This window comes from Salvelinus sp. IW2-2015, unplaced genomic scaffold (genome assembly GCF_002910315.2).
Source record: "Salvelinus sp. IW2-2015 unplaced genomic scaffold, ASM291031v2 Un_scaffold1736, whole genome shotgun sequence".
In the NCBI taxonomy this organism is placed as follows: domain Eukaryota; kingdom Metazoa; phylum Chordata; class Actinopteri; order Salmoniformes; family Salmonidae; genus Salvelinus; species Salvelinus sp. IW2-2015.
This window is the reverse complement of record NW_019943121.1, coordinates 80,657-97,607: the sequence shown is the minus strand read 5'-3', so window position 1 is coordinate 97,607 and position 16,951 is coordinate 80,657. Positions and strand designations below refer to the sequence as shown.

Here is a 16,951-nt window from a genome sequence, read left to right as displayed (position 1 = left end):
CAGTGAGTCACATGAGGCTGCTGAGGGGACAACGGCTCATAATAGCCGTAACGGCGTAAATGGAATGGCATCAAACACCTGGAAACCATGTGTTTGATACCATTCCACCTATTCTGCTCTAGTCTTACAAAGAGCCTGTTCTCCCCAATTAAGGTACCACCAACCTCCTGTGCAGTGGGTGTACTATAGCAGGGTTGTATTTGCGGTGCTAGGGTCAGGGAATGTGTCTAGGCCTCGGGGGTAAAATGGCTATGGGGAGGTGTAGGGTTTGATTTTGGAATACAGAAAGACTAATTTTCTCATGTTAAAATCCCCAAATACATGATGTACCTGCCGTCACAAATGTATCCACAAGGGGGCGACATATAACCTATAGGCACTGGTAATAGGTTGGCCACTTCCCCTGGCTTCATCACAGCCCTGGTCATGGCTAGAAGGGATACAGCTTTTGTCAAATTAACGTCAAAAGTAGACATTTTGGCTAACACAGACTCTTTTCCAAAACTAAACCCAATTCTCCTAACCTGCTACGAAAAGTCTTCATCTGACAAAAGCTGTGTCCATCTAGTCAAAAACCCTCCGCTCCCCTCCCACTTTTGTTGGTCCGCGAGGAAGTCGCAAGATGGCTGACATCGGTTGGAAGTATGCTCTCTTCCTCAACATGAAGTCGTGAGTTTGGAAGTAAGCGAGGGAGGCACTATCAGGCGTTTGTTTTTATTTAAGTTATTTTATTTCTCCAAACAGGCCATTTCATTCCGCGTCGTGTCTATCCCAGAGTTGTTTTTGCGAGTTGASCCGCCGTCAGCCACGCCGGGGTCCCATCTAGCTAAATTAGCTACAGCAGTTAACGTTAGCTAAAAGCTACTGTAAGTTAGATGGCTAACGTTAGCAAAATATGAATTAGCTATCACATTACCTAGCACTTGCAATTTGAACTAGTCTAACATAAATAGTTGAGCTGTCAGGTTAAGAATTTCGCGGTAGTCATGTTCGCTACCTAGATAATTCGCAGGGTTTCTTCGTGGGAATCAGGATTATAACTTTGGAGTTGGAAGCATCGCCCAAATCATAACATAACTATAGATGGCCAGTCAGCTCCCAATAACATTTAAGGTGTTCGTTAGCTAGTTAGGAGTAGTTAACGAGCTAAACTTTAGTTGCTTTGCTGGTAGTTTAACGTTACCACTATACTGCTAGGGATGTACACACACGACCAAATGTAGAAGATTGGCTTGGCACATTAACGTTACAGCTAGCTAGCTACGTAAGTCAAGTTTCTAACCAACTTGGCTGCTGAAAAAWTTGCTACCTTGCTAGCGAACTAGCTGTTGGAAAGTGAACATCCTGACCTGGCCAACTGGCTTCCTAGGCTACCTAGCCTTTGCAAGGTTGGTCACTCGTCGTGTCAGAGTTGGGGGGGGTGGCAACTAGCTAGCGGCAACAACAGTCGTGTAGTCAGTCAGTTACACTGTCAGAGAGACAAGTTAGATAGCCACCTGGTTCTAGCTAGCTACGGTCTCGACACTCACATCCGCTATCACCACGGCGTTCCGAACGTACCCCGAGCCCTCCCCCGGCCAGACCCACCGGCTCAACAACACCGGGATGGGCGTGCAGGGCTTCCAGGAGTATCTGGAGAAACGGTGTCCCGGGGCTTCCATCCCCGTGGACCTCCTCAAACTAGGCCGTACTGCGGGGCGCCAGCACCCGCACCATCACCCCGGCCCTCTGCCCCCTCCACCACCGGCCCGGATACTCATCGACGCTGACTCCGGCCTGCAGCGTCTGTACGGCGGCTACCAGACTGACTGGGTGTGCGGCGGGGAGTGGAACGCCATGCTGGGATACCTGGCCGCTCTGTCCCAGGCTTGTATGTATCAGGGTGGGCTGGAGCTGGTCGTGGTGTTCAACGGAACCCTGGGGAAGGAGCGGTGGCCGGAGTGGGCGCGCCGGGCCCAGGGGCAACGCCAGACGGCCCAGCTCATCGTTAACCACGTCGGCAGTAAGGCCACCCCGCCTCCCCGCGCCTGGTTCCTGCCCCCAGCCTGCCTCAGTCACTGTGTCCGCCTCGCCATGTTCCGCTTCAGAGTGCGGGTGAGTAACGAGCAGTAGCTGGCTAGTTAAGAATGATGATATAGCAGATAAACACTAAGCCACACTCTGGTTTCTAGTCTGATAGATGAGGAGGACAGTGTTTGAATAGGGCTAAACCCCACCATCCCAGTCAAGTCAGTTGGTGCCACAGAGTTATGACACAGAGGTGATTGGGGGGGGGGGGCTAGTATCTGCATCTCTATGGCTTTATTCGTTATCTATCAATTGTAGTGATTTAAGAGGGAACGGTCAAGAGGCAGTGCTTGAACCAGTGACTGGTAGTTAGAGGCAGGTCTCTACAGGTGAAATTTTACAAGGACCACAATGAAAAATATTTGAGGTATTAATGTCATTTTGACGTTTTGTAATAAAAAAAAATTCACCTGGAGAGGCCTGCCTCTCTAACTACTACAGTCCCTGGTTCAAGCACTGCCTCTTGACTGTTCCCTCTTAAATAGGCCCTCATTGTAAATAAGATTTTGTTCTTAACTGAGTTGTCTAGTTAAAGGTTAAATAAAAAAATGTTTTCAAAGAATTACCAGTAATAACAAAATACAGGTTTTAAGAATACAAACAATATATTTTTATGATTGAGATTTACCCAACATTGCGCCTATGTGAATCCGAGCTACTCCATTGTCCTTTCTGTGCCACCACGTTTGCATACTACTGAAGCTGCGGGACAGCGAAGAAATTATTACAATTATTACCTGGGTGATTCTTTTTTTCTAGGGGCACTGGTGCTCCCAAATTCCAGGTAGCAACATATTTAAGAGTGTATGCCCCCAAAATGGTAACACTGTAGAGCCCTGACGGGGTGAGTGCAGAGGCTAATGCTAAACTCAATGTGATATTGGTTGAATGTTGACAGTGGACTGACTGACACCTGGATGAGTAGTGCACTATATATGGAATCTGCCCTGGTCAAAAGTAGTGCACTATATATGGAATCTGCCCTGGTCAAAAGTAGTGCACTATATATGGAATCTGCCCTGGTCAAAAAGTAGTGCACTGATATATGGAATCTGCCCTGGTCAAAAAGTAGTGCACTATATATGGAATCTGCCCTGGTCAAAAGTAGTGCACTATATATGGAATCTGCCCTGGTCAAAAGTAGTGCACTAGCCTATACAGGGAATAGGGTGCCATTTGGATGCAACCAGGGGTTACAGATTGGAATGAAATTTACACAGCTGTGCACTGTATACTTGTAGTGTTGCACGGTATACTGAAACTTCAGTCCTTTTTAGATACCAAAAACCCCTGTTCGGAACTAGAATTTGTTACGTTCCGTACTTCTGTCAAATGTCTCGCATGAGTTTAGGAGATTAAGACTGTATCAGCGTAGCTCCTTTTATAGCGCGAAGAGCAAATTACCTGCTCTGCTTAGACCTACTCATTCATTGCTATAGCTGTCTGGGCTGCATTGTTAGCTCATCAAAAGGGACCATGGCTCTCCTCATGGGTGCTGTGTAAAACCATGGAGCTCTCCTAGAAGCTACACGGCATGTAGAAACTATTAATTACTGTTCGCAAAACAATGTCCATACAGGCTAGAACACTTTACAATGCAAGATGATACCGGTAGCGTCCAGCTTCAATTGTAGGCTAAATTTCCTTGCTAGCTTGCAGCTGAATTTACTACCCTAGTACTTTCTTTCAAATATGCAAACCATAACACACAATATGCTGATTGTGACCAAAAACGTTACTTCACTTGGTCTCCCTCGCCACCAAAAACTCATTCACTTGTTTATCTTCCTCACCTCCGTCTGGTTTCCACTAGATTCCGTAGCCAGTCAGATTCAACAACCACATTCTGCCTTGTGAATGACATCATTTCTTAAAGAAACAGCCCACACCCTTATGTAATATTGCTTCTTCTATGCAAATGTTGTTGATCAGTAAAATGTTCTACTAGCAGTTGCCAATAAAATAAGTCCTATGTGGAAGGGATTGTTTGTCTCTAGCCCGACGATATCAGCCAAAACAAGCTGAACACCTCAATGCGTTCACACTCCTATTGAATATGTATTCACCTGCATTGGGAATAGACCTAGGCTACATCTTCATTTAGCCAGTTTATCAATAGACATTTACCATTCAAATTATTTCCTTTGTATTAGATTTGTAAAAACAAAGCCAAATTGATTTGTATAATTGATTCATTAATGACTGTCTCTTGAAAATATTCATAATGTTCAAATGTAATGATATTGAACTCAAAAGATGCCCAACGATTGAACAGTAGCTGAGTTTATCTGGATCAAGTGCCAGTCAGTTCTGGTATGGGGACAACACTAATAGTTAGTGGAGAGTAGCCCAGTAAATCAGCGTATTTAGGCCTGGTCGTGTTCATGCATAATACTGTTCTTGCTGGAGTGGTCTGCCAGTCTTCTACCCTCACTTCAACACAGGGACAAGAGGCTGGTCTTTGGTCTGCCAGTCTTCTACCCTCACTTCAACACAGGGACAAGAGGCTGATCTTTGGTCACACACCTGGAACTAATCTTTTATATTTTAACAGCCCTATTTGACCAGATATACATTTATTTGTACCTTTATTTATCTAGGCAAGTCAGTTAAGAACAAATTCTTATTTTCAATGACAGCCTAGGAACAGTGGGTTAACTGCCTTGTTCTGGGGCAGAACGACAGATTTTTACTTGTCAGCTCAGGGATTCGATCTAACAACCTTTCGGTTACTAGTCCAACGCTCTAACCACTAGGCTACCTGTCACCCCAATACATGCATGATATCCCATATTCCACCTGTTGCTAAGGGTAACTACCTGGTTGTTAAGCATCACCATATGGTCAGATGAGGTTTGGCTGGGACCTGTTAGGGACCTGTTATGTTAATGAGTGCTGGTGGGACCTGTTATGGTAATGAGTGCTGTGTGTGATAGGCTGGGGGCAAACTACTGGTGTACTTATTTTATCTTCTATACCATGGCACTTTGGTCAACGTTTCAGCCTGCTGGCCTTTCTACAGGGTTAGAGGAGGGTTTAAGATGTGTAATATTGTATACGGGTGTACGATATATCGGTGAACATATCTGAATCGGCCCATATTAGCTAAGAATGCCAACGTCGGTATCGGCCGATGTCTAGTTTTATGCCCCAAGGTGCAAAACCGRTGTCAACGCTGACGTGCATACCTACATAACATAAGTACAGGATGTGATGACGCCACATACAATTTTTCGCTATACGTGCAACACAGCATTCCTAAACTAACCTAAAATGTCTGCTGTGTGGATCGAGCAGTCATTTGAAAGAGTAACAAAATTTCAGCGAGACAACTCAAAGGTGAAATCCATTAAAGCCAAGATAATGGAATTCATTGTCCTTGACAATCAACCGTTCTGTCGTGGGTGATGTTGGCTATCGCCGAGTGGTCGAGCATCGGTACACACTACCAAATGCGCTATTTTTCAGATGTTGCCCTACCGGAGTTACACAGTAATGGCGTCACTGCTATTAGTTTCACCACATACATACTATGGAACGCCGTTTGGGTTTTTGCGTGTCAAAAAAGATACAGTAGCACTGTCAAAGCTGTACTAAAAAGTCTGCAAACACCGGCCACGAATTATGTGTTTACAATACCACGTTGGTAATAAAGCATAATTTGTTCAACCACAACTTCTGGGGTAGCTAGCTAGCTTTAGCTTGGTACCTAGCTAGCACCAATACAACCAGCCTGTAAACAATGACCAGTAGAAACTGCAGCCATTTTCATTATTCTTAGCAATGATTTAGGAATCCTTGTAAGTATTGTTGTTCGCCTATTGAAATTGAACTTCAGTTTATGAAAATAAATAGCTAGCCAGCTACTTAACCCTGTTGCCCAAAGCTAACGTTATAAGCAGCCAGCTAGCTTCATCTGGCTAGTGAGGCTCGACCTGACTTGGTTATGTTTTGTGAAGCTAGCCACAATAAGGATTAGGCACAATAGTGGAATTTGCAGTTTGCCTTCAAAATAAGTGTCATTGACAGTAATGCAAATTAATACAAATAGTAGAATTATGCCATACTTTTATTTTGAAGGTTAACTGCAAAGTCAACTATTGTGGCTTAACCTTATTGTGGCTAGCTTCACATAGATGGGTCCGACAACCATTAATCAAATAAAAACTGTCTTATAAATTAGGGTTATTTTAGATGACACCTAGCTATATAGTTGGCTATAGCTACTACCTAACTATATAGCTACTGAAACGGATGCCGTGTTATTTGACAGGTCAAATAGTGTTATCTTTTTTGACATGCAAAGATCCAAACGGCGTTCCATAGAAACCTTGGTTGAGAATGAGAACTGAACAAAGAAACAGCACAGCAAGTAAGTGAAATAAATGGGTTTTACTGGTGATGGGGACATATGTAAATGCCAACAAAATAACTTTTTGATCTGTGTGTGTATTTAACTGGGCAAGTCGGTTAAGAACAAATTCTTATTTATAATGACGGCCCGGACGACGCTGGGCCAATTGTGCGCTGCACTATGGGACTCCCAATCACGGCCTGATGTGATACAGCCTGGATTCGAACCAGGGACGCCTCTTGCAGTGCCTTAGACCGCTGCGTCCGTGTGTGTGTTAACTAATTAACTCTACTAGAATGCTTAAAAGGCCGCTAAAATTGTAAATATCGGTATCGTTTTTTTTTTTACAAGGAAAATATTGGATATCGGTATCGTCCAAAAATGTCATATCGGTGCATGGCTAATATTGTATTATCCAGGTTGTCCAGACGTTGGAGGACCACCACCAGGAGGTGCTGTCCCTCTACAGGGACTTTGGTTTCTGCGGCCTGATCGCCCAGGACTCAGAGTTTGCCCTCTGCAACGTGCCTGCCTACTTCTCCTCTCATGCCCTCAAACTGTCCTGGAACGGCAAGAACCTGACCACCCAGCAGTACCTGCTCTCTGAAGCTGCCAGACAGCTGGGTCTGAAGACACAACACCTGCCCTGCTTCGCTGCACTGCTGGGTACGTACCTTCACAAAGTATTCATACCCCTTGACTTATTCTACATTTTGTGTTAAAGCCTGAATTCCAAGTGGATAAAATATTTTTTCTCTCTCTCACCGATCTACACACAATACCCCACAATAACAAAGTGAAACATGTTTTTAGAAATGTTAGCAAATTTATTCAAAATTAAATACAGAAATATTGTATTTACATATCCACACCCCAGAGTCAACACTTTGTAGAAGCACCTTTGGCAAATAAAAGATCCCAGAAATGTTCCATTACGCACAAAAAGCTTATTTCTCTAAAATGTTCTTAACACATCCATCCAGCTGACATGTGTGGCATATCAAGAAGCTGATTAAATAGCATGATCATTACACAGGTGCACCTTGTCCTGGGTACAATAAAAGGCCACTCTAAAATGTGCAGTTTTGTCACACAAAACACAATGCCACAGATGTATCAAGTTTTAAGGAGCATGCAATTGGCATGCTGACTGCAGGAATGTCCACCAGAGCTGTTGCCAGAGATTTGAATGTTAATTTCTCTACCAAAAGGGAAAGGGGATACCTAGTCAGTTGCTACCGGTAGCCTGTATGGTTAACGCTTTTCAGAAAATGGAATGTGGCCCCTTGAAAGCACCTCGGCTACAGAAGGTTTGTTTGTCTGGTTGTTAGGGTAGGCTACACTCCTTTTAAATGCCAACATGAAACCTCTATGAACAGACATTTGATTTGTCTGTAAAGGAATGCCGCTTCTGAAGCAGGACTGAAGTCTGGCACTAGGCAACCAGAACTGTCAATCAAATAATCTCTCCTAAAATAGAACTTTGAAGTTTGTTAAATACTGTGACTTAGTAGAAATAAAACACATCTAGCTACTCTACCATAAAACAGCACAGCAGCACATCAATCAGCGATGTTTGTTGTCAGGGAAACAATACAGAACATTTTACGCCAGATCAGAATTCTGTCTGAAAAGGTACAGATCTGATGCAGCACTTAAAAAAAAAAAAAATGTCTGAAAAGTTAACAATTGTTGCTATGGACATGTTTCTGTAGCTGCGTTTTGTAAAGGGTTGTGGTAGAATAACTGAATTACCCGGTTGTAGCCATTAAACAACATTCTGCATTGTAAATTGATGTGAAATGTTATTTTTTTTTCTTAGTTTTAACACAAAACCGATAAACAATGGCAGTTTAAACATTAAGCAAAATTGTCAATTTGTCACATCCATAGTGTTAGCTGACATTAGCAATTAAACTAGCTAACAGCAAAAAAGGTTAGGAAGTCAACTGCATGGTAATGCCCACAATACACTTTCGCAAGCAGATTGTGTACAACAGGTATTCCCAAACTGGGGTACGTGCAACGCCGTCGGCAGTACACCAAATAAAAATGTGATTCACRTTTAAAAATGTAAAATAGATTTTTTTAAATTCCTTCACAGTTTCAAACACTACATTTATATTTTCCAACTATATATTGGGGTGTTTTTTTTTTCTTGCCTGAGTAGCCTCGTTTCACTGCCAAAAATAAAATTAAACCATCTAATTGACAGCGATATAACACAATGTCAAATACRGGTAGCCTAGTAAAATAATTAACATCCAATCACATTAAGCGTTACTCTCTTGCGGGAAACCTTCATTCTTGCGCAGACATTTAGAAACGAAACATGACAATTTGAAAAACAAGCCACAGGAGTTTTTGGAGCGGGAATAAAGATGACTTTCGAGTAGTAAGACATGTATAAAAGCAACAGATATCATTAATAAGAAGGGGCTAGAAGTGTCTTATATGGTGAGCTACCGAGTGGCTAGGACAGGCAAGCCACATTCTATTGTGGAGGACTTAATTCTTCCTGTTGTCACGGATATGGCTGGAACAATGCTGGGGGAAAAGGCCCCAAAAAACTATACAGACAATAACCTCATCAAACAACACTGTTTCACGACGCATCAGTGACATGGCAGGAGATGTTTTGAAACAATTACTGCTTCGCATACAACCCAGTGATTTATATGCGTTACAGCTGGATGAGTCAACAGACGTGGCGGGCCTGGCACAGCTCCTGGTATATGTCCGTTAGGTTTATGGGGGGTCAATTAAGGAAGACATCCTCTTCTGGAAACCAGGAGAGGATATTTTTTTTAATTACTGGACTGCTTTGTGACATCAAATGGACTTTGGTGGTCACGATGTGTTGGTATCTGTACTGATAGCGCGACAGGGAGACATAGTGGAGTTGTAACACGTGTGCAAGCAGTTGCTTCCGTCGCCACTTGGGTACACTGCAGCATCCACCGAGAGGCTCTTGCTGCCAAGGGAATGCCTGACAGCTTGAAAGACGTTTTGGACACTACAGTGAAAATGGTTTACTTTGTTAAAGCAAGGCCCCTGAACTCTCGTGTATTTTCCGCACTATGCAATGATATGGGCAGTGACCATGAAATGCTTTTACAATATACAGAAGTATGCTGGTTATCAAGGGGCAAAGTATTGACACGTTGTTTTGAATTGAGAGACAAGCTTAGTTTTCTTTACTAACCATAATTTTCACTTGTTTGACCGCTTGCACGATGATGAGTTTCTCACACGACTCTTATGGTTTTTTTCTTGCCTGAATGATCTGAATCTAGGATTTCAGGGACCTCGAAACGGAGGCTATGGTTCAGAAGTTGGAGCTCTTCACTGTCTGCATTAAGGACAACACAGGTCTTTCCATCATTGTATGATATTTTTTTGTGTGCAAATGAACTCAAGCTTACGGACAATGTCAAATCTGATATAGCGAAGCACCTGAGTTGGGTGCGCAGTTACGCAGGTACTTTCCCGAAACGGATGACACAAACAACTGGATTCATTATGCCTTTCATGCTCTGCCTCCAGTCCACTTACTGATATCTGAACAAGAGGCTCATCGAAATTGCAACAAGTGGTTCTGTGAAAATTCAATTGCCAGATTTCTGGATTGGGCTGTGCTCAGTATCCTTCCTTGGCAAATCGCGCTTTTAAGACACCGATGCCCTTTGCAGCAACGTACCTATGTGAGGGTGCATTCTCGGCCCTCACTAGCATGAACTAAATACAGGCACAGACTGTGTGGGAAATGATATGACTGAGATTCTGTCCAATACAACCCAACATTGCAGAGTTATGTGCATCCTTTCAAGCACACCCTTCTCATTAACCTGTGGCGAGTTATTCACCATTTTTATGAAGAAATAAAGCTTTATATGTAAGATAGTTAAATAAAGAGCAAAATTATTTATTATTAATTGTGCCCTGGTCCTATAAGTCCTATAAGAGCACTTTGTAACTTCCCACGAGCCGGGACAACTCTTATGTTTAATAAATGTATAGTGCAGTGGTCAAATCGAACTTTATTTGTCACATGCGCCGAATACAACAAGAGTAGACTTTACCGTGAAATGCTGACTTACAAGCACTTAAAACCTGTTAGGGCTGCAAGCCCGACACCGGATTGTTGTATGTCAGGGGGGCGGGCGAAATTCAAAATCTATTTTTTTTAAATATTTAACTTCACACAATTAACAAGTCCAATACAGCATTTGAAGATAACATTCTTGTCAATCCAGCCAACATGTCCGATTTTTAAATGTTTATACAGAGAAACACCACATATTTATGTTAGCTCACCACCAAATAAAAAAGAGGACAGACATTTTTCAAAGCACAAGTAGGATGCAAGTAGCATGCACAAGCCAACCTAACTAACCTAGAACCAACCTAAATAACCTAGAAAAAACTACCTCAGATGACAGTCCTATAACATGTTACACAATAAAATCTATGTTTTGTTCAAAAAAATTGCATATTTAGCTATAAATCAGTTTTACATTACTGCTACCATCATAGCTACAGTCAGAAATCGCACGGGAGTAGCCAGAGAAAATAGACACCACGTCAACTACTTCTAATTACTCATCATAAAACATTCAGACAAATATATGGTGGATAGCTAATGAAAGACAAATATCTTGTGAATACAGACAATATTTCCGATTGTTGAAGTGTTTTACAGCGAAAACACAATATATCGTTATATTAGCTTACTACAAATAGTAGGCACACAGCAACATTGATTATTCTAGTCAAACGGTAGCGTTAGCACAGTTCGACAGATATATGAAAAAGCATCCCAAATTGGGTCCTTATCTTTGTGGATCTTCCATCAGAATGTTCTCCAAGGGTCCTTTGTTCAGAAACGTCTTTATTTCGATCCAGAACGAACAATTTCCCTCTTGAATTAGCAAGCACACTGGCAGTGGCGACGCTAACCTCTCCATCTTGAAAAAATTCTTGCGTCGCATCACGTCTAAAGTCCAGAAACATTTCAATAATATAATTAAAGTATATTGAAATAACATACTTTAGGATGATATTGTGACATGTATCAAATAAAATCTAAGCCAGAGATCATATTCACCTTTACAGAGTGTTTTCCAGGAGCCGAGTCCAGGTGCTACTTCGCGCCCAGAAAGAAAAATAAACTGCGACAACATTCAATCAAAAGAGGCTGTGTTCAAATACAGGATGAGATAATCAACTGATTTCAACTCTCACTTCCGCATGACACCCAGAGGAAGGCGTATGACGTGTTTCTACAGTCCTAAGTGACATGCCCTTTTATAGACAAGGGCTCGAAGAGCGACATCGATTTTTGGAAATCTCACTTCCGGATAGGAAATGGACTGTAAAAATAGTTCTGTTCCACTTAGAGAAATAATTAAAACGGTTTTAGAAACTAGAGACTGTTTTCTATCCAATAGTAATAACAATATGCATATTGTAAGAGCAAAAATTGATTAAGAGGCCGTTTGAAAATTTGCACATGTTTTTCAATACGCCCCCTACAGCCATAACAAGTTAACCAACAATGCAGTTCAAGAAGAGTTAAGAAAATATTTTCTTGAGTACACTAAAATAAAAAGTAATAATAAAAAAGTAACACAATAAGAATAACAATAATGAGGTTATATACAGGGGGCACCTAATGAGGTTATATACAGGGGGTACCGAGTTAATGTGGAGGCTATATACAGGGGGTACCGGTACAGAGTCAGTGTGGAGGCTATATACTGGGGGTACCGGTACAGAGTCAATGTGGAGGCTGTATACTGGGGGTACCGAGTCAGTGTGGAGGCTATATACAGGTTAGTTGAGGTAATTTGTACATGTAGGTGGGGGTGAAGTGACTATGCATAGATAATAAACAGCGAGTAGCAGCAGTGTACAAAAGGGAGGGGGGCGGTCAATGTAAATTGTCCGGTAGCGATTTTATTAATTGTTCAGCAGTCTTATGGCTTGGGGGTAGAAGCTGTTGAGGAGCCTTTTGGTCCTAGACTTGGTGCTCCGGTACCGCTTGCCGTGCAGTAGCAGGGAAAACAGTCTATGACTTTGGTGACTGGAGTCTCTGACAATTTTATGGGCCTTTCTCTGACAGCGCCTATTATATAGGTCCTGAATGGCAGGAAGCTTGGCCCCAGTGATGTACTGGGCTGCTCGCACTACACTCTGTAGTGCCTTACGGTCAGATGCCGAGCAGTTAGCCTACCAGGCGGTGATGCAACCGGTCAGGATGATCTCGATGGTGCAGCTGTAGAACCTTTTGAGGATCTGGGGACCCATGCCAAGTCTTTTCAGTCTCCTGAGGGGGAAAAGGTTTTGTTGTGCCCTCTTCACGACTGTCTTGGTGTGCTTGGACCATGTTAGTTTGTTGGTGATATGGCAACCAAGGAACTTGAACCTCTCCACTACAGCTCCGTCAATGTTAATGGGGGCCTGTTTGGGCCACCTTTTCAGCTCCTTAGTCTTGCTCACATTGAGGGAGAGGTTGTTGTCCTGGCACCACACTGCTAGTTCTCTGACCACGTTCGTATAGGCTGTCTCATCGTTGTCGGTGATCAGGTCTACCAAAGTTGTGTCGTCAGCTAACTTAATGTTGGAGTCGTGCTTGGTCACGCAGTCGTGGGTGAACAGGGAATACAGGAGGGGACTAAGTACATACCCCTGAGGGGCCCCAGTGTTAACGGTCAGCGTGGAGGATGTGTTGTTGCCTTTTCTTACCACCTGGGTGTGGCCCGTCAGGAAATCCAGGATCCAGTTGCAGAGGGAGGTGTTTTGTTCCAGAGTCCTTACCTTAGTTATGAGCTTTGTGGGGTCCAACACTATGGTGTTGAACGCTGAGCTGTAGTCAATGAATAGCATTCTCACATAGGGGTTCCTTTTGTCCAAGTGGGAAAGGGTGGAGTGCATCTGTGGATCTGTTGGGGTGGTATGCAAATTGGTGTGGGTCTAGGGTGTCCGGGAGGATGCTGTTGATGTGAGCCATGACTAGCCTTTCAAAGCACTTCATGGCTACAGACGTGAGTGCCATGGGGCGGTAATCATTTAGGCAGGTTTCCTTCACTTCCTTGGGTACAGAGACTATGGTGGTCTGCTTGAAACATGTAGGTTTTACAGTTTTGGTCAGGGAGAGGTTAAAAATGTCATTGAAGACACTTGCCAGTTGGTCCGCGCATGCTTTGAGTACACGTCCTGGTAATCCGTCCGGCCCAGCGGCTTTGAACGTAGACCTATATAAAGGTTTTGTTCACATCGGTACCGATAGCGTTATCACACAGTCATCCAGAACAGCTGGTGCTCTCATGCATGTGCTTCAGTGTTGCTTGCCTCGAAGCGAGCATAAAAGGCATTTAGTTCGTCTGGTAGGCTCACATCACTGGACAGCTCGCGTCTGGGTTTCCCTTTGTCGTCCGTAATAGTTTTCAAGCCATGCCACGTACGACGAGCATCAGAGCCGGTGTAGTAGGATTCAGTCTTTAATCCTGTATTGACGCTTTGCTTGTTTGGTGGTTCGTCTGAGGGCATAGCAGGTTGTCTTATAAGCGTCTGGATTAGTCTCCCGCTCCTTGAAAGCAGCAGCTTTAGTTTGATGCGGATGTTGCCTGTAATCCATGGCTTCTGGTTGGGATATGTACGTACAGTCACTGTGGGGACGACGTCGTCGATGCACTTATTGATGAAACCAATGACTGAGGTGGTATACTCCTCAATGCCATTGGATGAATCCCGGAACATATTCCAGTCTGTGCTAGTAAAACAGTCCTGTAGCATAGCATCCACGTCATCTGACCACTTCCGTATTGAGTGAGTCACTGGTACTTCCTGATTTAATTTTAGCTTGTAAGCAGGAATCAGGAGGATAGAATTATGGTCAGATTTGCCAAATGTGGGGTGGGGGGGAGAGCTTTGCATGCATCTCTGTGTGTGGAGTACAGGTGGTCTAGGATTCTGTTTTCTCATGTTGCACACGTGACATGCTGGTAAAAATGTTGTAAAACTGATTTAAGTTTGCCTGCATTAAAGTCCCCAGCCACTCAGAGCGCCGCTTCTGGATGAGCATTTTCTTCTTTGCTTATGGCCTTATAGAGTTGGTTGAGAGCGGTCTTAGTTCCAGCTTCGTTTTGTGGTGGTAAATAGACAGCTATGAATAATATAGATGAGAACTCTCTTGGTAGATAATGTGGTCTACAGCTTATCATAGAGTACCTTATGATAAGGTACAGCTTATCATATCTCAAGCGAGCAATACCTTGAGACTTCTTTCATATTAGACATCGCGCACCAGCTGTTATTGATAAATTCACACCCCCACCCCTCGTCTTACCAGACGTAGCTTCTTTGTTCTGCTGGTGCATGTAAATCCCGCTAGCGCTCTTTTTCTTCGTTCAGCCACGTCTTGGTGAAACAGATGTTAGTTTTTAATGTCCCGTTGGTAGGATAATCTTAATCGTAGGTCATCAATTTTATTATCCAATGATTGCACGTTAGCAAGAAGAACGGATGGAAGTGGGAGTTTACTCGCTCGCCTACGGATTCTCAGAAGGATGCCCGATCTGCGGCCCCTTTTCCTGCGTCTTTTCTTAACGCAAAAGGCGTGTATCTGGGCCTGTTCCAGTGAAGCAGTATATCCTTCTCGTCGGACTCGTTAAAGGTTTCTTCCAGTCCGTGTTGAGTAATCGCTGTTCTGATGTCCAGAAGTTATTTTCGGTCATAAGAGACGGTGGTAGCAGCAACATTATGTACAAAATAAGTGAGAAAATAAGTTACGCAAAAACTAACAAAACAGCACAATTGGTTGGGAGAATGTAAAACATCAACCGTGTTCTTCGGCGCCATCTTGTATAAAAACACCAACCGTTTCTGAGTCAAGATCACCTCTGCAGTCAAAAACCAAGCTGASATCTACTGCTCAGATTTATATATATATATTTTTTACATTAACCTCACACAAACAGTTTTGTAGGAATGAGGTTTGGGCAGTAGGCCTAATACATTATCACAGCATATGATTGGCCTGCCAATTTTGTTAATCAGACCATATTATAATTTTTAAACTCGAGCTTTGATAACAAAATAGATCAGTTGGTTTAGCACTTGAGGCACTGTGGAGCATACATTTAAATATTTAGCTTTATTTCACTGGACTGATGGTATCTGCATCTGATGGTCAAATCATGTCGATCTTCAGGTCAAAGTCTGAGTTCTAGAAAGATGCTGGAGTTCCCAACTTGGATTTCCGGGTTGGATGACTGTTCAACACGATTTTTCCCAGCCGCCTCTCACGGTCCCTGCTCTCTCCTTTCCTCCGGTGAGACTGCACAGAGAGAAGGGACACCGTCTTCCACCTGATGGCGAAACTCGAGTCGCACCGCATCTGCCTCATGCACACATTCATGTTGTTCCTATGACCAAGGAAAGTTTGAAATTTTCCTTGATACGACGAGCTGCTATTAATAATAAAACGCAGGGCTATCGATGCTTGGCTGCTCATTCATTGCAGCTGCAGCCCGAGCAGAAGTACGGAAAATCACGATCGACCGGTTGGCGAGCACTGGTATAGTGTGTGTGTGGCAGGCTTACAATGATGGCAAAAAACTATATTTGAGAGTTCGCTGACCCTGGTGCTTGAGGGGGTAGGCAGCTGGAGGTTGACTGTTTGAAGTGGTACGGGACTATAAAAAGTTTGGGAACCACTGGTGTACAATATGCATAAAACAGTATTCAACGGTTTGCAGTGAGGGACTTCCAATGTGTCAAGCCTACGAGAGGCTATCTAGCTGAGCTAGAAAAACAAGTATTCAGTCAAGAGCTAGCTAGTTGTCTGTTCTGAAAGAGTTAGCTACAGACGTATGATTAACAGCTCACCCTGCACTACCAGATCAAATGTAAATATTGCTGTCATGTCTACCTCTGATAAGCAATAAAAACAATCAAGAATTCCAGAATAAAAAATAAAAAAAATGCCCATATTAACATATTTAGCCAAAGAAGCAAGGTTCATGAAATTGTTAACTTGCTAGCAACAGAAAGCAGTCATATACTGGTTCTTTGACACTCACTTAGACAATTCCTTTCAAAAAGATGTAGCTATATATGGTTGTAACATCTACAGAAGATACAGGAATGCCAATGGAGGTATTGCTGTTTATATTCTGGGTACTGATAAGTCAGTTTCTTTATGGGAGAATGTCTAACTGTCAAATCCCCATGGATAGATGATGAATTGATAAACTGTATGGCTGAGAGGGATGAGGCTAAGGGAATGACAAATATGTCTGGCAACACAGCAGATTGGCAAAGATACAATACATTGACAAATGACTTAACAAAAATTACTATACTATGGAACAAGTATCAATTTAAAGAATGATAGTAAAAAGCTCTTGAGTAACTTAAATTCTAGGCAGAAAAGCTCCATCCTTCAACTCGGCGCCATCCTTCATTGATGCAGATCACCTTAACTTTCCTAAAATGTCTGTTCATCTTTAATCGATTAACTGCCAT

General features: G+C 42.9%; 1 protein-coding gene across 1 annotated transcript in view; it reads left to right on the top strand.

Annotated features, from left to right (window-relative positions):
* Positions 1-392: 392 nt before the first annotated feature.
* The window catches only part of LOC112071833 (constitutive coactivator of PPAR-gamma-like protein 2), a 32,134-nt gene continuing 15,575 nt past the window's right edge, over positions 393-16,951 (top strand). The window contains exons 1-2 of the mRNA XM_024139267.2: positions 393-2,094; positions 6,841-7,087. Coding sequence (XP_023995035.1) covers positions 1,606-2,094; positions 6,841-7,087 — 736 coding nt within the window. The 5' untranslated portion in view covers positions 393-1,605. The remainder of the gene's footprint in view (positions 2,095-6,840; positions 7,088-16,951) is intronic.